This window comes from Nicotiana sylvestris, chromosome 7 (genome assembly GCF_000393655.2).
Source record: "Nicotiana sylvestris chromosome 7, ASM39365v2, whole genome shotgun sequence".
In the NCBI taxonomy this organism is placed as follows: Eukaryota; Viridiplantae; Streptophyta; class Magnoliopsida; order Solanales; family Solanaceae; genus Nicotiana; species Nicotiana sylvestris.
Genome location: NC_091063.1, coordinates 141,414,988 through 141,440,970, shown reverse-complemented (window position 1 = coordinate 141,440,970; position 25,983 = coordinate 141,414,988). Strand labels below are relative to the sequence as shown.

The window sequence follows — 25,983 nt, the reverse complement described above, 5'->3', positions numbered from 1 at the left end:
TACGGATCGTGCCTGGCCGGTTTCCCGAAAACAAACCATTGGGGGCGCGTCAGAAAGCAGCTCGGGTGGTTCTAAAAATGGGGGTGAATCCCAGGAGAGAGAAGATGCCGTTTAGAAGGGGCCATCGGGGGACTCGTAATTGACTGGGTGCAACCCTTGGGGAGGCATTGAGGATGCCGGTTTGGCAATAGATTAGGATCTTTGTTGATTTTCCTATCCATTTTTTTGTTGATCTTCCTGTTTGTATATAGTATTTTCATACTGGCATATGTATAAAGTGAATCTTGCGGCTTTGTTTCCTCTATTCCCCTCTTTGCTCGAAATTCAGCAAGAATTGTCAAGAAACCTTAGACCTGCGATATGGCCCTGTGGCTCGTTAGGCAAGCTCGGGGGCTTTAATGTGCCTGGTCGATGCGACCTTTAATGTAAACTGCCATCAGAGCTCTTACATTTTTGCTCAACTATTTTGGGTTCAGTCTCCGAGTCGGGCTTCGACCCGTGCTCAATCACCCCTCAAGTTTTATATTTGCATGGGCTGGCAACAATGGCTCTTATGCCTTGGGTCGAAGCAACATTTTATGTATGTGGCCCTGAGGCTCATGAAGTTGGCGGTGATGGCTCTTACGCTCTTGCTCTTAGGCATGTACAGTTAACTATTTTGGATCCGGTCTCTGAATCGGGTTACGACTCGAGCTCACTTTAACCCTCAAGCTTTTAGATCTTTAAGCTGGCAATAGTGGCTGTTACGCTTTTAGTTGTTACGACCGTTTAGTGTGTGGCCCTGAGGATCATTTGGCTGGCGACAATGGCTCTTACGCTTTTGACCTTAGGCATATGTATGCTTTGTTTTCTTCTCGTTAAGGACTTTTTGAAATGTTTTTGCCTGACCCGTCGTCGGTTCGGGAAGAACCTCGATTTCAAGTCATTAGCGGCGATGTTCGAGCACCTCAGATGGTTTAGTTCATAGGCTAAGTAGTTCAAAGCCTTTGCGATTTGGAGCTGACATGGTCGAAGCTCGTTTGCCTGTCGAGGGTAGCATGTTTTAACCGGTTCTTTTTGAAGTAGATTCGAAGTAATGGCCTATGATTTTGTTAGCGACGGTCGGGCGTCCTCAAGTCGCGTTAATTTGGCTGATGCAGTCGTTTTGACCGTAGTCATATGTGTTTGGCCGAAGCCATTTTTGGATCCCGAGTGTGATAGTTTAGGCGTCTATATTGAGGGTATGCCCTCTCAGGAGTCTTACAAATGTGACACATAGCCTAAACTTCGGGATTGAGTTTTATACATGTAGTAAGGTCTTACAAAATTTTCATGCCTGTTGAGGTCTTACAGTTTTTTCATGCCTGTTGAGGTCTTACAGTTTTTTGTTGGTATGTAAAATAGATCTAGCTAGACTGAGTTTTCCCGCTCGGGGTCTTACGGACTCGGGTTTTACAGTGAATGGCAATTGACGATAGTCTCCGAGTCAATGAGTTTGCTTAGGCTCGAAGGTCGTTACTCGTGAGCTTGGAATTGTCTCGTTGGGGCCTTATGAACATGGAGTTTTGACCCTGAGGTCATGTGGGTGCCAAATTGTTGATGCTAAGTCTCCGAGTATTTCGGGACGTACTTGATGGAGGGATTCTTGCCATGAGCATGCTGGATTTTCTTTGGAGTACGAGATGCTTTTGGCGAAAGATATTCTTTGATTGCTTGGCATAAATACATTTCGTTATGTTGCCGTAACCCCGGCTTATGCGGACATGGTTCGTTCGAATGTTTGGCCCAGTACATCATTTCATATTTGAACCCCGTTTGTCATTTCATTGTACATGGTTGATTGCAAGGAAAACCTGGTAGGTTTGTTGAGTCCTTCTTAGGTGGCGCGTGGACGTTGCCTCGTTAAAAACCTTGCCAGAAAAAACCCATTTCGGTATAAAAAACTTTGTCGAAGGAAAATAGGGCAACGTTTGCTCGAGGATCTTTGCGGGATTTTCCGATTGGGTGCCCTAGTAGTAATACCGTTTAAGCATTGATGCATTCCAGTTGCTCGGAAGTTGTTCGCCTTCCATGGTGCCAAGCTTATAGGGTCCCTTACCAACTATCCCCAGGACACGGTACGGTCCTAACCAATTTGGGCCCAACTTTCCTTTATTAGGGTTTGGGTGTAGAGTAACCTTCCTTAAGATTAAGTCCCCGATCCTGAAATATTGGAGATTTGTTCTTCTGTTATAGTATCTTTCGATTTTCTGCTTATGGGTAGCCATCCGAATCAGCGAGGCTTCCCACCTTTCATCGAGTAGCTTGAGGGCCGTTGTCATAGCCTCATTGTTCGAGCCCTCATTTGTGTGTTGGAATCTAGCACTCGGTTCCCCGACTTCCACCAGTATCAATGCCTCGGCGCCGTACACTAGAGAGAAGGGTGTTTCCCCGGTGCTTGATTTTGAAGTTGTTCGATATGCCCATAGTACCTCGGGCAGCATTTCTCTCCATTTTCCCTTGGCTCTCTCCAGTTTCTTTTTTAAGTTCTGAATGATGGTTTTATTTGTGGATTCGGCCTGGCCATTTCCACATGGATGGTAAGGCGTTGACAGGATTCTCTTGATTTTGTTATCTTCAAGGAACTGTGTTAGCTTGCTCCTAATGAACTGTCTCCCGTTATCGTATGTTATTTCAGATGGGATTCCGAACCGGCATATGATGTGATCCTATATGAAATTGATGACTTCCTTCTCTCTTATGTTCTCGAAGGCCTATGCTTTCACCCATTTTGAAAAGTAATCAGTCATAAATAGAATGAATCTAGCCTTACCTGGTGCCGTCGGCAAAGGGCCGACGATGTCCATTCCCCATTTCATGAATGGCCATGGTGATAAAACGAAATGTAGTTGCTTGCCAGGTTGGTGGATCATGGGAGCGAATCTCTAGCACTTGTCGCATTTTCGGACGAATTCTCTGGTATCTTTTTCCATGTTGTCCCAATAGTAGCCCGCTCTGATCACCTTTCGGACCAAGGAATCGGCCCCGGAATGATTTCCGCAGGTTCCCTCATGGTTCTCTCGGAGTACATAATCTGTGTCACCTGGTCCCAAGCATACCATCGAAAATTCTCCTGTACAGTGTCCCATTTTTGTCGAGCGAGAATCGGGCTGCTTTGGTTCGCAGGGCCCTCGATTCTTTTGGATCTGCGGGAAGCTTCCCGTCTTTTAGATAAATAATATATTTATTTCTCCAATCTTATGTCAGACTGGTGGAGTTAATCTCTGCATGACCTTCCTCGACCACTGATTTAAATAGTTGGACAACAGCTCCGGGGAGTAGGTCTTCTTCTTCAGTAGAAGATCCCAGATTCGCGAAGGTATCGACCTCGCTGTTCTGCTCTTGGTGTACATGGACTAAGTTCCATTCTTTGAAGAAACGTAATGCGACTTGGATTTTGTCCAAGTACCTTTGCATCCTGTCCTCTCGAGCTTCGTAGCTCCCATTCACTTGGCTCACAACGAAGAGCGAATCACATTTTGCCTCGACAGTATCGGCCCCCAAACTTTTGGCCAACTCTAAACCTGAAATCATAGCCTCGTACTCGGCTTCATTGTTAGTCAATTTTGCAGTTTTTATGTATTGTCTGATTATGCCGCCAACGGGTGGCTTTAGGACTATACCGAGCCCGGATCCTCTTATATTTGTGGCACCATTTGTGAACAGGGTTCATAACCCGGAGGACGTGCCTAATTTCAATAAAAGTTCCTTCTCTACCTTGGGTACGAGGGATGGCGAGAAATCGGCCATGAAGTCCGCCAGGATTTGGGACTTGATGGCCGTTCGAGGTTAATACTCGATATCATACCCCCGAGTTCAATGGCCCATTTGGCCAGACGACCCGATAACTTGGGTTTATGAAATATGCTCCAGAGGGGGTACGTTGACAGAACGCAGATACGGTGACACTAAAAATAAGGCTTCAGCTTGCGCAAGGCGCTTATCAGTGCGAGAGCCAATCTTTCTATATGGGGATACCGGGTTTCGGCGTCCCCAAGGTTCTGCTTACGTAATTAAAAAAAATTGTGTACCTTGCTCCTTTCGAACCAGTACGCAACTTATCGCTATTTCAGATACGGCCAGGTATAGGTATAGCATTTCATCCTCCTTGGGCATGTGCAGCAAAGGTGGGCTAGTCAGGTATCGTTTTAGTTCTTCTAAGGCATGTTGTCATTCTGGAGTCCATTCGAAGTTGCTCTTTCTTTTGAGTAGAGAGAAGAAATGGTGACTTTTGTCTGATGACCTTGATATGAATCTGCCTAGGGCCGCTATCAGCCCTGTTAGCCATTGGACGGTTTTTACATTGTTTACCACCGTGATTTCTTCGATGGCCTTTATCTTGTCGGGATTGATCTCGATCCCCTTTTTTGAAACCATGAAGACCAGGAATTTGCTCGAACCCACTTCGAAGGCACATTTCTCGGGATTGAGCTTCAAGTTGTAGCTTCTGAGGATGTCGAAAGTTTCCTGCAAATGGGTCAAATGGTCCTCTGAGCACAGGGACTTGACTAGCATAATATCAATATATACCTCCATTGATTTACCTACTTGATGCTTGTTGGCCCAAGAACAGGTGAAGTTTTGAAGATTGACAAAAGAACTCAGACATGGACCAGGTCCATCTTGTGAAGCACAATCATGATCAACCTGTACATGTGAGATGCACGTGAAGGAGATAAGTCTAACTGATCAAGCAATAATATCTCATGATCTGATCGAAAAGGTTGCATATTGGATAAGGAGAGAAGACTCCTTACATGAAGAGAACACAGTTTAGGATGAAAATTGTGTTAGAATTTGAGATCATCATGAACTCTTCTACGATAGAAGAGTAGCAATTGAATCCCACTCGAACTCTGATTACTAACCTATTAAATGTCAGAGTTGTTCTCTTTTACAGGTAATGCACATAAGCAGAAGTTAAACTTAAATTGAGAGCAAAAGAGCAAGGCGATTTTGCAAGCAATTTACGTGTGATTTGAGTGTGCAATCCTGAAGCTACTTGAATGAGATAGAAGAACCAGTTCCATGTGTCTATCTTTTATTTTAGTTCAATTGTAGTAGGTGATTTTACATTGTACCTTTCATCTTTCATAGAAGCAATTGTATTAGGTACTTAGAGTGTTCAATTTAGATTTAACTTGAAGTTGTCGCAACAGTTGAGGCTGTGTGCCCCAATAGGATTAGAGTTAATCCTTAGGTTTACAAAGAGTTTTTGTAAATGCTATTTTGGTTCAGTAATTTTAGTAGAAGTTTGGAAAATTCCTACTGAGTAGTAGGTCGTGATTTTTTTACCTTTTGAACCAGGTGTTTTCTTAGTAAAAATATTTGTGTTCTTTATTTTTTGTGTTTATTATTCCGCAAACAGTAGTAGTTGGAACACCTAGAAGAACCAGGTCCTTCTATAGTTTAGTTAATCGAAAATTGGGTACCACATAAATCACCCCCCCCCTCTTGTATGGTATTGACTCTTAAAATATCAATTGGTATCAGAGTAGGTTATCCTTAAAGAGGTTAACACCTTAGGGAAAGATCAAGATGAGTGCTCTGGAAACTGGGAAGGGAAATCCATTGCTAGGCCTCCACTCTTTAATGGTCAGTACTATTCTTGGTGGAAGAACAGGATGAGAGATCATATCATAGGAGAAGACTGTGAACTCTGGGACATAGTCACTGATGGTTCCTTGGCAACTACAAAGAAGATTGCTGAAGGAATGGACGTGCCAAAGACAAGAGCTAACTGCACTGCTGAAGATTTGAAGAAATGGGAGAAGAATTCCAAGGCCAAGAAATGGCTTGTATGTGGACTGGGTCCAGACGAGTACAACAGGATTCAAAGTTGTACCACTGCCAAGGAAATATGAGACACTTTACAAGTGGCTCATGAAGGAACTCCTCAAGTAAGGAGATCAAGAGGAATACTGCTATATTCTCAATATGAGAATTTTACTATGAATGAAGGAGAAACTATCTAGGAGATGTACACAAGGTTCACAACACTAACAAATGAACTTAAATCTCTTGGGAGAATTATCCTTGAAGAAGACAATGTTGAGAAAAACATGACAAGAGTCTTACTAGTGACTTGGGAAAGCAAAATCACTGCTATTCAGGAATCAAAGAACATTGCTACCCTTAAGCTGGATGAACTGATTGGAAACCTCACTGCCTATGAACTGAGAAGGCAAACCATGAAAATGGATGCACCCAAGAAGGAAAGAAGTCTGGTTCTCAGAATAGCAAAGGTACAGATCTGAAGGATGATGAAATAGCCATGATCATAAGAGATTTCAAAAAGTACCTAATGAGAGGAAATGGGCCTTCAAGAGGTACAACCTTCAACAAACCAAGGGCTCCTGAGAAATAGACCAATGAGGGCTGCTACAAATATGGTAAGACTGATCACATGATCAAGAACTGTCCTCATTGGGAAATTGAATGGAAGAAGGAAAGGGATGAACGAAGGGACAGGTTCAACCCTAAAGGAACAAAGGATCAACAAAGGCTATGGTTGCTACTTGGGGAGAAACATCAGATGAGGACTCAGAAGATGAAGCTGGAGATGAACACACACTTATGGCTATCGGAGAATCAGATAATGAACAAGAGGTAAGTATCCTTCATCTCAAAGACAAAATTAAATTCAAGATTAAATTTATGTCTAAAGAAAGGCTGTTTGAACTATTGCTAGACTTTATTGATGAGTCTGAGATAATTAACAATGAAAAAGAAGATCTGTCTAGGGAGTGTGTGATCATAAAATCCAAGTGCAAAAATCTAGAATCTAGGGCTAATAAGAGTGACCGTAAAATTGCTGAGTTGAAGAACCAGGTTCTTGAACTTGACACCAGTATCCTGGAACTTAGGTTTGAGAACTTAAAACTGAAATTAGGAACATGTAAGAAGAAAGTTGATCACACACATCTCACCTTAGAAGAAAACTTAAAAAAAATGAAGGATGAGTTGTACAGGAAGGATGAGCAGATAAGAGTCTTAAAAGAAGACATAGGGAAGGTAAAACATGAACTAGACAGAACTTGCAAATGGAATAAGGCTTCTGATGCACTTTCCTGGCTACAAGAACATCACAATAGCAACAAGAGAGGACTTGGCTATGGGACTCAAGCACCTAAGTGGGACCCTAAAAGCAAGTACCTCACTCTTCCTGAAAATAAAATTTGCACACACTGTAGCAAGACTGGCCATTACAAAAATGAATGAATGCAAAAGAAAAGGCCAGTCAAAAGAACAAAGCCTTTGTTCAAGAGAAAAATAGGTTGCCTTGGTGGGCTAAAAGGAATTTGATTTAACCCTTTGCCTATAGAAAGGGACCCAAACTAGTTTGCGTTCCTAAGATTAACCCCTGATTTCTTTTTGCATGTCCAAGTGAAGGGAAGTAGCCAAATATGGTACATGGATAGTGGCTGCTCAAAACATATGACTAGAAGCAAGAACCAGTTCCTTTTACTTGAGGAATTAAAAGGAGGTAATGTCTCCTTTGGAAATGGGAAGAAAGGTGAGATTATTGGGGTTGGAAAGGTAGGTAAGATAGACTCACACTCCATTGAGAATGTCTACTTGATAGATGGCTTGAAATATAGCCTAATCAGTGTATCACAATTGTGTGACAGAGGTAACCTTGTAGCATTTACCTTTACCAAATGCTTTGTGATTAACCTTACCACTAACAGGGTTGTTTTGTAGAGAAAAAAAGTTAACAATATTTACATTGTAGATTTGTCTACTCTTTCAAAAAATAAACTCACTTTCTTAAGTATGTTGGATAATGATTCCCTCATGTGGCACAAACGACTTGGTCATGCAAATCTGAATCAACTCAACAAATTAGTCTCCAAGGACTTGGTGATAGGGCTACCTAACATCAAGTTCAAGGAAGACAAAGTTTGTGAGGCCTATGCAAGGGGGAAGCATGTAAGATCATCCTTTAAAAGCAAGAAAATGGTAAGTACAACCAGGACGTTGGAACTGGTTCATATGGATCTTTGTGGTCCAATGAGAACATTGATCAGAGGTGGTAAGAAATATGTGATGGTACTTGTTGATGATTATTCTAGGTTTACCAGGGTACTATTCTTAATATCTAAAGAAGCATTTGACATGTTTACTGCTTTTGTTAGAAAGACTCAGAAACAACTAGGTAATCAACTTGCATCCATCAGGTCTGATCATGAAACTGAATTTGAAAATGCTAAGTTTGCTGAATTTTGTGATGAGCATGGTATAGATCATAACTTCTCTACCCCTAGGACTCCTCAACAAAATGGAATAGTTGAAATAAATAACAAGACTCTTGAAGAAATGGCTAGGACTATGCTTCTTTCTAGTAAACTGTCCCACAGCTTCTGGGCAGAGGTTGTAAACACTACATGTTATATCATCAATAGATGCATGACTAGACCTCTTATAGAGAAGACTCCCTATGAGTTACTTAAAGGGAGAAAACCAAATATATCCCATCTTAGGGCATTTGGATGCAAGTGCTTTGTGCACAATAATGGAAAGGACTCCCTAGGTAAGTTTGATCCCAGAAGTGATGAGGGAGTATTCTTGGGATATTCTTCACATAGCAAAGCATATAAAGTGTTCAATAAAAGAACTTTGTGTGTAGAAGAAAGTGTACATGTAGTGTTTGATGAAACTAACATTCTTTCTGAGAGATAGGAACATGAAGATGAAGCTATTGGGCTGGTAAAGGATTAGACTAAAGTCTCAGCACAAGTTAAAGTGGCACCAAAAGAAGGAACGGGTAATGGAACAGGTTCTTCCATCTAGGGAAACCTGACAGGGGGAACTGATCAAAGAGGAATTGAAACCAATCCCCTAAAGGAACCTATTCAGGACCCTGTTCCTCAGCAACAGAACATGGGAGAAATATCTAGCAGAAATCAGTTGGTTGTAAAACCTCACAAGTATCAAAGTTCTCATCCTATTGAGAACATAATTACCGATCCAACCTCTGGAGTCAAAACTAGATCACAATTAAAAAATTTGTATGTCTTTGATGCTTTCCTATCTCTTATTGAATCTAAAAGTGTTGCTGAGGCTTTGCAAGATGCAGATTGGGTGAATGCAATGCAAGATGAACTCAATCATTTTGAGAGAAGTTAAGTTTGGCATCTAGTTCCAAGACCCAAGGACAGATCAGTTATTGGCACAAAATGGGTCTTCAGAAACAAACTTGATAAGATGGAACAGTTACAAGAAATAAGGCAAGACTAGTGGTCCAAGGTTACAGCCAAGAGGAGGGTATAGATTATGATGAGACTTTTGCTCCAGTTGCAAAACTAGAGGCAATAAAACACCTTATAGCCTTTGCAACACACAGGGAATTCACTCTTCATCAGATGGATATCAAAAGTGCCTCCTGAATGGCTACCTAAAAGAAGAAGTGTTTGTGAAACAACCTCCAGGGTTTGAGAGCAAGGAATGTCCTGAGCATATGTACAAATTAGACAAGGCTCTCTATGGACTCAAGCAAGCTCCTAGATCATGGTATAAACGACTGTCCAAATTCCTGCTTGAACATGGCTACAAAAGAGGTAAAATTGATAGTACTCTATTCTTGAGGGAAAAAGGTAAGGATCTCCTTGTGGTACAAATATATGTTGATGACATAATCTTTGGGGCCACCACTGGCAAACTAAGTAAGGATTTTGCCAAATTAATGGGGAGTGAGTTTGAAATGAGTATGATGGGTGAGCTTAACTTTTTCTTAGGCTTACAGATCAAACAAAGACGAAATGGAACCATGATCCATCAGCAGAAATATGCAAAGGAGCTGATCAAAAAGTTTAAAATGGATGAATTAAAGGAAATAGACATCCTCATTGCAACTGCCACTAAATTAGACATAGATGAACCTGGTTCATCTGTTGATCAGAAGTTGTATAGGGGTATGATTGGTTCACTTTTGTATCTTACTGCCAGCAGACCTGACATAGTTTTCAGTATAGGGCTTTGTGCTCGCTTTCAGGCTAATCCAAAAGAGTCTCACTTGACTGCTGTCAAGAGGATACTGAGATATTAGAAATGCACTACTGATCTGTGTCTGTGGTACCCTAAAGGTAGCAATTTCAATCTAGTAGGGTATGATGATGCTGATTATGTAGGTTTTCTTGTGGACAGGAAAAGCACCTCAGGTATGGCTCATTTTCTTGTTCATGTCTTGTATCATGGGCCACTAAAAAGCAAAATTCAGTGGCCTTATCCACTGCTGAGGCTGAATATGTTGTTGCTGCCTCTTGTTGTGCTCAATTACTATGGATCAAACAGTAGCTGGTAGATTTTGGCATTGAAGTTGATTGATTCCTATATTCTGTGATAACACTAGTGCTATAAGTATGACAAAGAATCCGGTTCATCATAAGAGGACTAACCACATAGATGTTAGACACCACTTCTTAAGAGATAACTATGAAAAAGGATTGATCTCCATAGAATTTTGTGCTACTGATAAACAAATTGCTAACATCTTCACTAAAGCACTGAGTAGAGAAAACTTTGAGAGGAACATGTGGGAATTCGTGATGATTAAGATCACCTAATAGGCCCAGCTCAGAATGTACAATGGAAAAAATGAAAAAAAAAGTAAAAAAAAATTGGCTAAGAACTTTGAACTTGTGTAAATATCTAGATTAATTCTTACTCAGCTTCATACTTTAATTAGTATACTCTGTGACATGTGTTAATATGACTCACTGATCTCTTACAACATTTTCTCTATTATGGAAATTTGAGGCATGTTCAAGAGAATTCTAAATGAAGAACCTGGTTCATCAGTATGGGTTTATCTGAAAGCTAATGTATGTTTTCTATACTCTGCACAATTAGAAAGATAAATATTTAAATCATGAGCAGAAGTCCTATAATTATTCAATTCCTATAAAATTCTATCCATTAGCTTTGAACCAGCTCCGTCTTCCTAATACTCTAAACCGAAAAATTTGCCTAAAATCTAGGGAAGATAAACCGATCATTCAAAACCTAAAATTTCAGGTTGATTAGACCTCTAATTGATCACTGCTAAAGTTGTTGTTACCTATTAAATGTGTATTTCTCTTTAAATACACATCATTTCTTCTGCCATCTCCATAATTCCAGACCGTCAAAAATCCCTCTTCACTTTCACGTGCCCTCTTCTCCAAAATTCTAATTCAAAAATTCTCTCAAGAAACCAACGACCATGACCGACCCACAAGATAATCCTGGAACTCCTCCACCACCCACTACCTCTAATTCATCTACACCGCCACCACCCAGTACATCTCTAAAACCCAGGCTGAGAAGGGTGAAAATGCTTGCTCGAAAAACAGTAGCATCTGGGCTCTAAGGAAGAAATTAAATGAGAAGTTGAAGGCAAGCCAGGCCCAATACTCCGACTCCAGCTCTGATTCTGAATCATATTAATCCGCTACTGAGGGGGAAGTACCTAGGTCTTCTGACTCTGAAAAGACTCAAGAATCCCTTTTTAAGGTAATTTCTTTTGCGTCTGAAAATCTAGAAACTAGGTTTGTTCTGGTTGGATCTGTTAAGGATGTAGAATTGCCAAGGTCACGAAGGAGTAGAGGTAAAAAAAATTCTGAAAAAGAAAAAGAGAGTGAGTGTGCATGTGGTGAAGAGAGGGGAAGTGGGAAAAGAGTGGTGCCTGCTATCTGTGGGGTTGCACAAGAAAGGGTAGAAGAGAGTGGCAAGAAGTCAGGGGGAAGTGGTTCTGGGGAAGCTGCTGAGGGGCTGGTTAATCTGAGCACACAGGGAGATGAACCTGGTTCATCTACTAAAGAGACCCTAGCAGACTTGTTGAAAAAGGTTGGGGAAAGCTATGACCCAAAGAAACGCAGAACTCCCACACCAAAATCCCCCAGTGTTCCTAAGCCTTCCAAGAAAAGAAATGTTTCACCCCCATCAACTACTGAATTTCCATTACTAAAGGGTAGAGCTACAAGAAGCAGGGTAAGGCAGAGTGAGAGTGATCTCCAGAAAACTCTAGTTGAGAGTAAGAAGAAAAGGATGGCTAAAGGAAAAGTGAAGGTTACAGAGTCCTCAGAGGATGTGGAGGTTGAGGAGATGGAACTGGTCCATCAGGAGGAAGTTCAACCAGTGGAGGTTCAGACACCCAAGACCAAAAAGCCCAAGACTTCTTCCAATAAGCCTTCCTCTGTGTCTGAGGCTGCTGAACCTTCACTAGCCAAGAGGACAAGGTTTGCTGTGAAAGGAAAACAAATGAAAATTTATAAAGATTAGGAATGGAGTGGAGAATAAGTGGAAGATGATTCTGATGGTGAAAAGGACAAGCTTGCCATGTTTGGCAAAAGAAAGATTTTGAAGGGTAGACTGCTGAAAGACCTAGTGGAGCCAAGAATGATGAGACTGGTGGATGCCTTAGCTACTCAGTGGTGGAAGGACTGGTGGATGCCTTAACCAAGAATTAATCCCACTCGAACTCTGATTACTAACCTATTAAATGTCAGTGTTGTTCTCTTTTACAGGTAATGCACATAAGCAAAAGTTAAACTTAAATTGAGAGCAAAAGAGCAAGGCAATTTTGCAAACAATTTACGTGTAATTTGAGTGTGCAATCCTGAAGCTACTTGAATGAGATAGAAGATTCAGTTCCATGTGTCTATCTTTTATTCTAGTTCAATTGTAGTAGGTGATTTTATATTGTACCTTTCAGCTTTCATAGAAGCAATTGTATTAGGTACCTAGAGTGTTCAAGTTAGATTTAACTTGAAGTTGTCGCAATAGTTGAGGTTGTGTGCCACAATGGGATTAGAGTTAATCCTTAGGTTTACAAAGAGTTTTTGTAAATGTTGTTTTGGCTCAGTGATTTTAGTGGAAGTTTGGGAAAATCCTACTGAGTAGTAGGTCGTGGTTTTTTCACCTTTTGAGCCAGGTGTTTTCCACATAAAAATTTATGTGTTCTTTATTTCCTGTGTTTATTATTCCGCAAATAGTAGTAGTTGGAACACCTAGAAGAATCAGGTTCTTTTACAGTTTAGTTAAGTGAAAATTGGGTACCACACAAATCACACCCCCTCTTGTGTGGTATTGACTCTTAAAACATCGATGCTTGAACATTTTATTAAACATTTTATTAACTAGGCGCTGGTACGTTGCCCCTGCATTTTTTTAGCCCGAAGGGCATTATGTTATAGCAATATGTACCATACTTTGTGATGAATGAGGTCTTTTCTCTATCCTCGGGGTTCATCTAGATTTGATTATACCCCGAGTAGGCATCGAGAAAAGTGAGGGTCTTGTGGCCGGCCGTAGCATTGATCAGACGATCGATATTAGGCAATGTGAAGGAATCTTTGGGGCACGCCCTATTTAAGTCGTTATAATCTACGCACATTCTTAGTTTGTTCCCATTTTTGGGCAATACTACTACGTTGGCCAGCCATTCGGGGTACTTTACCTCTCTAATGGATCCGATTTTAAGAAGTTTCGCTACCTCTTCTTTGATGAAGGCATATTTTATCTCAGATTGCGGTCTTCTCTTCTGCTTTACGGGTTTGAATTTGGGATCAACGCTCAGCTTGTGGGAGGTTATTTCCAGTAGGATTCCTGTCATATCTAGGTGGGACCAGGCGAAACGGTCGATATTGTTACTAAGAAATTGAATAAACCTTGTCCTGAGTTCGGGGGTCAACCCCATTCCCAGGTATACCTTACGATCCGGTAGGTGCTCGACTAAAATGGTCTGCTCCATCGATTGTCGATTTAGTCACTTCCGATTCTTCGAGGGCGACGAAGGTTCGAGGGGGCAAAGAAATCTTCCTCGTCGTCCTCGGGGGCCTGTGTGTTTTTATCATCATCCGGGATCGGGCATGTGGGGATTGGTGCCTCATGGTGGACCGCGAACATTTCTTTCACTGCTCGCTGTTCTCCATATATGGTCGTGATGTCATCCCTCGTGGGAAACCTTATCACCTGATGCAAGGTTGAGGGTACTGCCCTCATACTGTGTATCCTAGGGCTGCTGAGTAATGCATTGTACCTCATGTCACCGTTGATGAACTGGAACTTGGTGTTCTGAATCGCGCCGGACGTGTCGATTCGGAGGGTGATCTCTCCTTTCGTTACTTCGCTGGTCATGTTGAAGCCATGGAGGATTTGAGGGATGGGAACGGCTTGATTGATCAGCCTCAGCTGTTCTACTACATCTGATCTAATTATGTTGGTCGAGCTGCCTAGATCCACGAGCACGCACTTTATCCTTGTATTGTTTAAGAGAAACGAGATCACCAGCGCATCGTTTTACGGTTCTATCATGGCCTCGAGGTCCTCCTCGCTGAATATGAGGGTGTCTTCCGACACGCGGTTTCGGGTCGATCCTTCTTCCGTAGTGGACGTTCTCATTCGTTTGAACATGGGTCCTTGGGGAACGTCGGTTCCCCCAATAATCGTGTGGATGTCATTTCGGAGAACCTTCCCTTCTGCCCGGGTTGAGTTCAGTGGTGTGCCGACATCTAGAGCAGTCATGTCCTTCTCTCTGTTGTTTTCAAGGTTCTGGTTCCCCATTTTGCTTACCGAGCTAGGCGCTCTGTCCTGAAATCGAAGATCTTGGGAAAGAAAAAGCATGAAAGATAACTTGCGTTGTGTACCGAAACCAGCAAGAAAATAATCACTATTATTTTTAGCCCCACGGTTGGCGCTAAACTGTTTACCGCGAAAATGGTAACAACAATTAAATTTATAAATGAGACTCTAAAAATACGTGATCTATTTTTATGCTAGTTGTTAGTGCAGTTGATACTAGGCGTATAAAATTTAATGATGAAGTACGAGCTAAAACGGGGCAGTAATCAACCTGAGGGGCTTGCTACCCAGGCTTTGGATTGATCGATGAAAGGCCTCGAGGTCGATACCTGGCTCGAGCTCGAGCTATCAGGGGTAACTGGGAAGGGGATAATAGTTAAGATATAATTAAATAAGGCTCTTTATGGCCAATATCAAGCAATAAATGAAGAACAAGTATGAAAGCAATAAATGGAAAGAGTAGCCTCGAGAGAGTAAGTTAGAGAGAAGAGAGAAAGAGAGAGAAAGAGTTATTATTGATCTTGTGTAGAGTAGTTGGAGCAATAGCAGCCAAGAGTTACAACGTGATGGGGATCCCCCTTATATAGGAAGGGAATCCCGTTATAGTACAAAATGCATTAACTAAAAAGGAATGGAGACGGGACGGCTGGACGTGACACCTTGGGACAGGCCCCAGATAGGTCAGCTCTGTCAGGTTTAGCTGTGTGCCTTAGGAATTCCCCTCTCTCATACTATAGCCATTAGCACGTAATGCCCTCCGGGCCGGTACATGACGACCCCCGAGGGTGGGTCTCGACCTTGGTTTCAAGCCTCGAGGAGCATGACCGTGAGATGACCTAATGACGGGGAGATCGGGCCCCCGAATTCACCGTATACACTTTTCATCTCAATTGAAGGGTTATGTAAAATTCTGGGATTTATTTTTAGTAAAATCAAGCTTATTATAAGTTTAGGAGAATGATTAATGAGATCTTGATATATATGGGGGGCCATATGATGGTAACAATCTCATTATGATACTTGAGCATAATGGTAAGAAGGAATGGCGGTCCCCAAGTTGAGTGGATAAAGACATAACTTGGAATGGTTGGGAAAGATGGGAGAAGAGATCCTAGCAGACCTGCTTAGCCTCAGTGTGTAGCCTACGCAAGTCATAGGCAAAAACAACATGTTGGGCGAGGCGGAGGCTTATGTTGCGTAGGCTACGCAGCCAAGATACATAAGCTATGCAAGCCTACGTAGCAAAGTTGCCTAGGCTATGCAGCCAATCTGCGTAGTCTATGCAATTTGCCCATGCAACTCATTTTCAATAAATAGTAGGGGGTTGGGGAAAGAGAAAGAGGTGCAAGATTTTGGAGTCTTGGAATTCTAGAGAGAGAAAGAGTCAATCCCTACACTTAATACACTTTAAGGTATGGTTTCTTGGCATATTTATGATGTTATAACACCATTAGATGCTGGAACGGACAAAATATATGGATTCAATCCATAGGATTTCACTTGAATATTGAAGAATCACCAAGAACACCAAAGACGAGGGTTTTCTAGGGTTTGCTTCAAGAGGTAATTTCCTCTACTCCAAACTCATTAATGAGGTATATATGAGCGTATTTATGGTAATCATGATATTGGGAGGCAGTTGAGTGTGAGTATTTATGAAACCCTAGTTGGGTATTTATGGTTGGTAGTTGGGAAGACAATGAATAGTAAATTGGGACATTACATGGAGGTTGTAGAGTTGTTTATAAACCCAATAGACCATTAAGTACTATAAATGAGATTGTTAAGCATGGGTGAACAATATGGTAGGAGATATGAACCTCAAGTATCTATAGTCAAGAGCTGAGGTATAAATGGGTCTTCTAGGCTATCGTTGTGATACTCTTGACTTATGTGAGATATAATTGTGTAGATTGAGATTGGTTGAAGACCTTGGATATTTGTGATGAAGTTTTGGGGGCGTATCAAGGTATGTTGAAACCTACTACTTCATGGAATTTTCCTCCAAAATCGCATATTGTAAAATATTTTGGAACTTGATTCAAATTGTGGAACCTAGCTTATGCGGACGAGCGGCTCGGGATTGCACCATTTCTTGCATTTTAAATATTTAAGTGTCATTGATGTAACTTTTTATTGAAAACATAAAGTATAATATTTTTGAAATATCTTAATATATTATAGCGACACTTGTTGAACTAAAAGATAAATTCTTATTTGTTAATTACTTTAATATAAAAATGAGAAATGCTTTGTTCGATTTTTGTTCAAATGGTTGGGTCGGTTATGAATACCATGATTTGATTTAAAAGAGCTTTCTTTGAGGCTTTTAAGCTATGAATCGATTTTAAAAGAGTCAAATATTTTGGGAATTACTAGTGAAGACCAATGAGATTGGTTCGAATCTTGAATTCGTTACCATGGAACTACATGTACTAGTGCAAGGACACATTCCAAGGTTAAGCTAAGGTTTGTGGGATAAATCCTTTAAATTGTGGGCAAATGATCATTACTAAATATAATGAGGTTAAGTCGGTACGATACTATAGGAAGTCGCTCGGACATGTAGGGCCAAATACTTATGGCTAGGTAGATCACTTAGTATTGTTTGTATTATATCGATATCGGTATAGTGCTCCCGTTAAAGGTAAAAACCACACATGCTTTTGGTTGAACTTTAAATGCCAAATGAAGTGACTTTGAAATATGTTTTACACTATTATTTTATTTTCTTGTTTAAATTATGATTTGGTACAAATACTTCGTTGTTATTTCAATACTTTGCATATCTCTTGACCTTTTTTATTATATTGTCCCACTTCTTGGAAAAATAGTTCATGATTCATACTAGGTATGTAAAGCTTAGGCCCTTTGGCCAAATTTCTATTTTTGTTTTCAGGTACCGGTCCTAAGCGGCGCAAGCCCCGTGGATAGGATAACTCTATATTTTCATTTGGTATTTTTGGTGCGGCTCCACTCTTACTATTGTGGAGTAGTATTTACTTTATACTTCTGGGTCACCGAGGCCTATCTCAATCGACTATTTTTGTTCCGGGTCGTAGTGATTCCATAGACGGTAGTAGGTTATTCTTTTAGGTTGTAAGATATGGTAACTCATATGGCTTGCATGAATGAACAACTATTTTTATGTCTTTTACTTAATGAATCGAATTATTTTAAATGGTTAAACTTCATGCATGGATTTTATTGTTTAAAATGCTTATGTTTCAAAAGGCTTCTGCATGCACATAAGAGTGAGTTTATACATGGGTTTTGTTCGCTCGGGTGCCGGTCACGTGAATTTTGGATTGTGACAGGGTAAGTGATCTTTACTTGATTTTGGTGTTAGATTAATGATTACCCATATATTATTACACCTAATTTTTAATTTTTGGGCTTTGGACAATATTTTGGAGAGCGAGAGTTGATGATTTGAGGGTCGATTTGAGGTTAGAATTGGATGAAACACATAAATTTGGACTCAAATCACAATGGGTATTTGGAATTTCTGTGTTTTGTCAAATTTCGGGGTGCGTGCCTAGGGTTGGCTTTTTGGGTTGACTTTGCAAAATTGATTCAAGATCTTAGCTTTATTATTTGAAATTATTTCATATGGATTTATTCATGATATTAAGTTATTTTGGTTAGAATTGAGTCGTCCGGAGGTTGATTCGCACATGAAAGGCCTCTTAGAGTACTGATTTGGCTTTGAGGTAAGTATCTTACCTAAACTTAGTTGAGGCACTAGTTGTCTGAGTTATTTGTGACAGACATATGCTATGGGTGATGCACATATGTGGGGCCGAGCCCATGTGCGTGCACCGAGGTATTATTCATGCTCGAGGTAGTGCCTAGGTTGTGATATTCCTTGAATTGATTGTTAAGCTTCATATTATGATGGTTCTTATTTTTACCCTTGTTGTGAGCTATTTGTATCATGTTTGAGGTTACATAGAGGTTAATCTCCTAATTGAACCTGATAATAGCTTCTTTCGTGATGTAATTGCCTAATCTGAGCTGTGATAGCACACTTTGCACGTGCATATATCTTAGCATGTCACTTTTACCAGTCCAAGAGTATGAAATTTGATGTTCGTTAATCATGTACATTTATTCTTGTATATCTACTTTTTGTATGATTTGGATTGGACTGGTAGCGCATGATCACATTGTACGGATTGTGATATTGAGCATGTGCCCATGCCATATGGATTATGATATTGAATCTCTGACCATGCCAGACAGATTGTAATATTAAGCATATGACCATGCCGGGAGGATTGTGATATAGAGCCTGTGACTACGCCAGGCGGATTATGATATTGAGCATGTGACCACGTTGGGCGAATTGTTATTATAAGTGCGTGAGTTATCCTTAAAGTACGTGAGTTGCCCATACAAATCCGAGATATTGATATATTATTGACACGTGAGTTGTCTGTGCGGTGGATATATTATTGGCACATGAGTTGTTCGTGCAACAAGTGAATTGTTCATGCAGCATGTGGATATGGATCTATCCCCCTTGTGTCACCCTATCATGTTCTTTCTTGATGGTGTACACATGATTTGAGAAAGTTGATTAGTAATTTAGTTCGGCTATTGGAATTCTAAAGAAAAGCTCGCCAATTTTTGATTTGGTTATTGCATTTCATATTTACTTGCAATTCTCTTGGTTGTTTACCTGACTTATTTGCATATCCTCTTTATTTGTTGGACTGTTGCCTAAGCAGAGTACGGTTAAGTTATTGTGTGTACCAAGGTGATTTTTCTGTGAGTTATGACATGATCATATTATTGTTCTGTACTTGTTGGATTTATAAACTATACAGGTGATTAGCGAGTGCAATTAATAATTTTTGCTTCTATTACCTCGCGGAGGTTAGTTATGATAATTGCTGAGTATATGGAGTCGCTTATACTCATACTATACTCTGCACTTAATTGTGCAGATTCGGGTGTTGAACCAAGCCACCAGTAGTTGAGGCTTGATGCTACGTTATCTTTGGAGAGACGAGGTAGAGTTTCATCTCGAACGCAGTCTTTGCGCTTCTTTTCATTTCGTACTACTGTCTTTCATTCAGACAGTATTGTCACTTAGTATTTCAGACTTGTATTTCTGTTTTAGAGATCATGACTCTTTATTTACCTGTTATGGAGAATTTACTATGTATCGACAGTATTTTGTTATATTGATAGCTTTAGACTTGTATTATATTCGTTATTTCTGTTACTATGATTCATTATTGTTATGTTCGGCTTGTCTAGAAAGTGTGTTAGGCACCATCACAATCAGTTGATAGTTTTGGGTCTTGACAAGTAGCATTCTGCACTTCCCCCAATTAATGGCAAGAATATGGAGGCCCAGCCCAACAACTTTGCACGACCCCAGAGCCCAAAAGAATTGGGTCAGTAGCCACTTGTTGGGCATGCTATAAGGTTTTAGTCACTATTTGAAATAAATGAGGAAAATAGTCATTCGTTGATGCAAAAATAAAATTTGAATAAAAATAGCGCTAACTAAAATACGAAAGAACTTCTGAAACGACCACTGGAGTTTGAAGAGAGGTGAACAAGCGGGATATGGCGAGACTTCAGATCTCCGAGGATATGGCACTTGATAGGAAGCTGTGGAGGTCGAGCATTAAGGTTGTGGGTTAGGAGGTAGTTAAGCATATTTAGTCTTCCAGTGTGAGGTTAGGCTGATCGGATTTAGTCTTAGACTGCTAGTGGTCAGGGCTGTATTTACTAGCTCTTCCGTTTTCATAGTGTCGTGCATTATGTACTGGTCATTATTTCTACTTTTCATCTATTCATTGGTTCTTATGTTGTGTTATTATTTCCATGACGGTACTGATATATTTTTTCTTTTTGTCTTTTCGTCTTCTTGAGCCGAGGGTCTATCGGAAACATCCTCTCTACCCCATCGAGATAGAGGTAAGGTCTGCGAACACACTACCCTCCCGAGATCCCACTTGTGAGACTATACTGGATCGTTGTTGTTATTAATGTAAGCAATCATTGATATTAAATTTTTATTGTATTGTATGTAACCTAATCACTTCTCTTTAACCAAACTAGCATATGTTCATTTTTTTTACATAAATATATACTCCATTTAACGTGAATTTAGGGTGTTATAGTAAGCTTCCGTGTTTATAATCATTATTTCCATTATTGGTGTTTAAATATGCTATCCCTCGCTAGAGGTGGAGTCAAGATTTTTATTTTACGGGTTCTGAATTTTAGAACGACAACTTTAAGTTTCGATAACTAGATACTAAATTTAATATTTTTTTATATTTAACAAATTTTTAATACAATTACACTGATAGAACAAAAGTTATTGGGTTCAATCGAACCCGTACGCGGGCTACTAGCTCCGCCGTCAATCGCCAAGTCGATCAGATATCAGACGGTTCGTATATGTTCGTTATCAGTTTGGGCGAGGATCATCATAAAACAAAGATCTTTTTATGTATCAAGACACCAAATATGAAAACATTAGTAACTGTTCTATATTTCAACTTGAAGGTTGATAAATTAAGTAGTTATACTGAATGCCACACGATTTATATTTGATGGTAAAATAAAAATTAAGTATATCATATAGGTTTATCGGTTAAATCGATTAAGAAATTAAATAAAGTGATACTCGAACTGATAACTTGTTAGTCATATAATTTCAAGTCGTTCTCGAAAAATTAATCCAATCGTCTGATACCAACAAACTGTTAACACTTTCTTCGATTCGACTTAGTGGTAAGATTCAATTATAAACAACCCTACTTGAATTCAACCTTTGTTTCAACAAAATCGGCATGGAAAATTATAAGACGCATCGAGTACGCTGAGGTTGTCTTGCACTCTTACCAGGTATATGTGGTCCATTGCAAATTCTTTTTAATTATATGTCAAATTTCCAAAGGGATCCTTATCTTTACATGTAGGAAATATAAGAATTAAAATGCATGAGATTTTTGTAAAATTAGTTTCTTTTATTCAAATTGCAAATGATTATGTCATATCATTTCCTCACATATTAGTTAAATATCATATTAAAATATACAGTCAATCAAACTAGAGTAAAAAGGTGAAAATATTTTTCAAGTATATATATAGTTGGAATAATAAAATAATTTAACACAATTTGTAAGCATAGATAATGTCTATTATAAAATAAACCTCTATTTTAAATAATTGTTTTTGTGTTACATGTATGAAATATATGAGTTAAAAGCTTTTATGCTCTTTCATTTTCAATTGTGTAAATAATTTTCTAAGTTTTTGTTGTTATTATCAAAATTACTAATACGAACAAATTGTTCTAATTAAGGCTTTTACCGTTCTCAATTATTTTATTATTCCAACATCATAGCATATCCTTGAATTTTTTTTCCATTTTTTAATTTTATAAGTAATTTATTTGTTCTACAGGTAAGTCTATAATATTAATTAAAAAGAAAATATATATATATATATATATATATATATATATATACCATAATATTTAAAAAGTAAAAACAACAATAATAAAGGTTAATAATTTAGAGGGTAAAATAGGTATTTGACCACCGAAAAATTTGAGAAATATTGAACATGAGAATATGAACTTTAACCGATTTTTATGAAAGGAAAATTCATGGATAGAACAATTCTCACCAAAACTAGCAGTAGTTTCAATCCATATTTAACAGAAAATTTGAGTGCTCAGAGTCAGAGGAATAATAGCGCATATATATATATATATCTAACGTGTTAAGGCTGGCTTCCCTGATACCTTCTTGTAAGTGTACCATTTCGCAATCCAGAGATAAACGAAAAAGTTGATGAAGCTGAGGATAGCCAATAGCCAGTAAAAGTAGTCAAGGTGCCCTCTGTTCAAGTTATCTGGAATCCATCCAAGCTTTCCGTTCCTTGTGGTTACATTGATCACAATCGTAACGATGAGACTACTTAGGTAATTACCTAATGCAGTAGTTGTAAGACAGAGGGCTGAACACAAACTTCTCATTGCATCAGGAGCTTGGTCATAGAAGAACTCTAGCTGACCGATGAATGTGAACACTTCCGCGCATCCAATCAAGAAATATTGAGGTACTTGCCAGAAGATAGACATAGGAATCGTCGTGAGGTCATAATAGTTGTTCCTTCTTACGTAGTCAAGCCGAATGACCTCTAGAACCCCAGCAGCAACCATGGCGAATATTGAAATAACTAGACCGATACCCATCCTCTGTAGCTGAGTGAATCCTCGTTCGTGGCCTGTGAATTTTCGTGCTAGGGGAATGATGACTAGGTCATAAATAGGCGCCCAGAAAATCACGCTGAGGGTGTCGAATATGGATAAACATGCGGATGGAATTGTGAAGTTGGGGCCAATATGTTGGTCCATTATGTTGCCTTGTAGAACAAACATTGTGCTCATCTGACTGTAGACACAGGAAAACACAATACCAGTAGCCCACACGGGGAGTAGACGAATGATCGACTTGACCTCTTCAACTTGAGTCACTGTGCAGAGCTTCCAGGGATTCACTGATCCATTGACTTTATCAGATCCAGTTTCTACAGCAGCTTTGTCAAAGAACCTAAGTTTCATTTTTCAATATACTGTAAATTAGTATACAATAGAGTTGCAACTATGGTGAATGAAACTGAGAATGTAAGGGCACATTTACCTGAACTCTTCTGAGTGCTCAAGCTTGCGACTTCCTTTGATGTTGGATTCGACATCAGAGGTCTCATAAAGAAGAGATTCGTCACGAGGAGGTTTGACATTACATTTTCTGATAGATGCTACAAATACCTGCAATATGCGAGTAAGGGGACTCCCTCCTGGGGGTTGGAGTCTATATAGACGAGTACCTGAAAAGAAAAATACTAATGCAATGGCCATAGCCACAGCTGGAACTCCAAAACCCCAGCCCCAGCCTACATTCATTTGTATCCAAACTAAAACAGACGAAGCGATAAGTGCACCAACGTTGATTGAGAGGTAAAACCAGTTAAAGAAAGAGCTTTTGCTTTTCTTTTCAGTTTCATCATTGTCATCAAATTGATCTGCCCCAAAGGAAGAGACACAAGGTTTTATCCCACCAGTTCCAAAGGCAATCAAGTAGATTGCAACAAAGAATGCTGTCTTCTGTGATCCTGTTGGGTGGCAACTTCCATTATCACAGGCTGGCTTTAGTCCACCTATTGAGGCAGACATTGTCAAGAATGCTATTCCCTACATAAATAAGATAAGTTCATCAATTCCTCTGCCAAAATCAGCCTACTCGCTAACAAAATCTGAGTGACAAGAACGTGATATTTAGTATACTTACAATGATATAAAGGGTTGAGAAAGTTGCAATTGTCCAGTATCGCCCGAGATAGGCATCAGCCAAGAATGCTCCAAGCAATGGCGTGACATAACAGGTTCCTTGCCAATTTGTTACACTTCTTGACGACGCAGCATTACTTAGATTGAGCTTTTGTTGAATGTAGTTCACCAAATTAGTACTCATACCATAGTATGCCAATCGCTCACATCCTTCATCCCCTGTGGAATTCAGCCTTACAATGTCAAGGCTATTGATTCTACTATAACTAAAAATGAATTATACACAACTACTTATATGGATAAACGAAAACCATACCGAGGATGAAAGGGCAGGCCTTCCACGTTCCAGTTTTCTTCTTATTAGCTGGCTTTTTATAGATGTCCACAGTCCCGTCCTTTGTGTAGTCGTCGTCATCTCTTTCCATTCTAGCTTCTATATCCATGGGCTCACCAGTGATGTAGAGCTTGTAATCTCTAGTTATCAAATCAATGTGACAGCCTAAGGCCAAACAAGAGATCGCCAAACAATCAAAAAATTTATTTTAGTAAATCTCTGAAAGATCTGTACAATTCTTGTCACAAATCTCCACACTTTTCTGCACATAAAATAAGTTACCAATACCTTTATTTATAATAGTACGAAACCTATATCAACTAGAAATATGAAAATCTATTCTTATATTAGTTCTGACTACAAATCCTATTTAGACATAGAATTAGCAATATCAAATCCTAAACAATTTAGGTTTCCTACTACAACTTTGAATTAGTTTTTCAATAAGGGTATTGCCTAGTGTACAAACTATTCCAAGATCATTACGTACGAGATGCATAAAGGATACCAATTGGCCAAAATGGATTGACATCTCTAGAATATAAGAAAACAAGGAATGCAAAGAACATGGCTAGGAATATATTGGTTCAATATGGTCTCAATTGTTTGTTCATGCAGGTAAACTACTCAGGAAACTGGAAAAGACCGATGCCCATAGCATAAAGAAATAGTGAATTTGATTGTTTTGGCACATTAGATGTTGGAGCTGAATTGAATTTTTAAACTATCAGGTCGTCTAAGAAAACACAAATCATTTACGTCCAACTACCAGTAGTTATCCATAAAAAGTGATAGTATTAACTTGAAAAATAAGGCAGATACCTGCTACAACATGTTAATATAGTGTTAAATATATATGTTAAATCCTTATTCAAGGTAGAAGCACTCAAAACTACGAATTGTTGTAATACAGAATAGAGACAGTTGCTATGGAGGGTCTAGAACAACATAACGCCAGAAAAACACGGGTGCATTAAGTATATATACCGCTTTCAGGGTTTTGAAAAAGGCCGCATTCCTTGAGGTGTGGTATAAGCAGCCTACCCTATCCCATAACAGTTAAGAAAAGAAGATGTATAGATATAATCATGGTTAAATTAAATACATAGAAGATGAGAGAAACACAAAGAAAACTAGTACATGCAAAGAAAACTACAACATGCACACTCTATATATGTCAATATCAGAAACAAAACAAAAAAAAGAGAAAAGAAGTATTACTACAATTATGACCATAGATATTTAGAAAAGATTAAAAGTACCTCAATGAAGAGAAAGAAGAAAAAGGAAGATTTTCCTTGTAGGTTTGAGGGAGGCGGCCGAGGAAATAAAGATGCAAATATCGCAGTTCCCGTTGGTGTAGAGTAGACTAGAGTAGAGGAAAGAGAGAATATTTATAAAAGGGTGGTACAGCTAAGTGTACGACTCAGAATCTGTGTTTGATACGTATTAGGAAAAAGAATAAAGAGTGAATATTTATCAACTAGTATAATACAGTTGGAGAATTTTTTTTAAATCTAATATTGTTCAAGATTTTAAGTCAGTAAAATGGCCAGAATCATTATCCCTTTACACTAGGGATACGATTTGATGTTATTGTTACCTATAAATTTGTCGTTTTGGGTCAAAAGTTGTGCACATGACACTAAAGTAACAAAAGGAAACGTGACTTAAAACAAGAGGTTAAATTATACCGAATTGCGTAAAAAAAAATATTTATATTGTCTGTATATTTAATTCA

At 39.3% G+C, this 25,983-nt stretch overlaps 1 protein-coding gene and 1 long non-coding RNA gene across 2 annotated transcripts in view; one reads left to right on the top strand and one right to left on the bottom strand.

Moving 5' to 3' along the window:
- LOC138872478 (uncharacterized) overlaps window positions 1–19,795 on the top strand; it is a 38,780-nt gene extending 18,985 nt beyond the window's left edge. Inside the window, exon 2 of the long non-coding RNA XR_011400859.1 lies at window positions 19,533–19,795. This is a non-coding gene — a long non-coding RNA (uncharacterized lncRNA). The remainder of the gene's footprint in view (window positions 1–19,532) is intronic.
- Window positions 19,796–22,308: 2,513 nt separating this feature from the next.
- Window positions 22,309–25,581, bottom strand: LOC104242310 (protein NRT1/ PTR FAMILY 8.1-like). The gene is made up of 5 exons (XM_009797336.2): window positions 25,505–25,581; window positions 24,225–24,407; window positions 23,910–24,127; window positions 23,262–23,812; window positions 22,309–23,171 (listed from the first exon to the last, which is right to left on the bottom strand). Exons 2-5 carry the CDS (start codon window positions 24,349–24,351, stop codon window positions 22,331–22,333), a joined length of 1,737 nt encoding a protein of 578 aa, XP_009795638.1. The 5' UTR covers window positions 24,352–24,407; window positions 25,505–25,581; the 3' UTR covers window positions 22,309–22,330.
- Between the last annotated feature and the right edge of the window lie 402 nt (window positions 25,582–25,983).

Coding starts and splice junctions, on each gene's coding strand:
- LOC104242310 (XM_009797336.2), bottom strand. CDS start 24,351: ATGGATATAGAAGCTAGAATGGAAAGAGATGACGACGACTACACAAAG. Junction 23,813..23,909: donor TCTCAACCCTTTATATCATT/GTAAGTATACTA, acceptor TTATTTATGTAG/GGAATAGCATTCTTGACAAT. Junction 23,172..23,261: donor GAGCACTCAGAAGAGTTCAG/GTAAATGTGCCC, acceptor AATGAAACTTAG/GTTCTTTGACAAAGCTGCTG.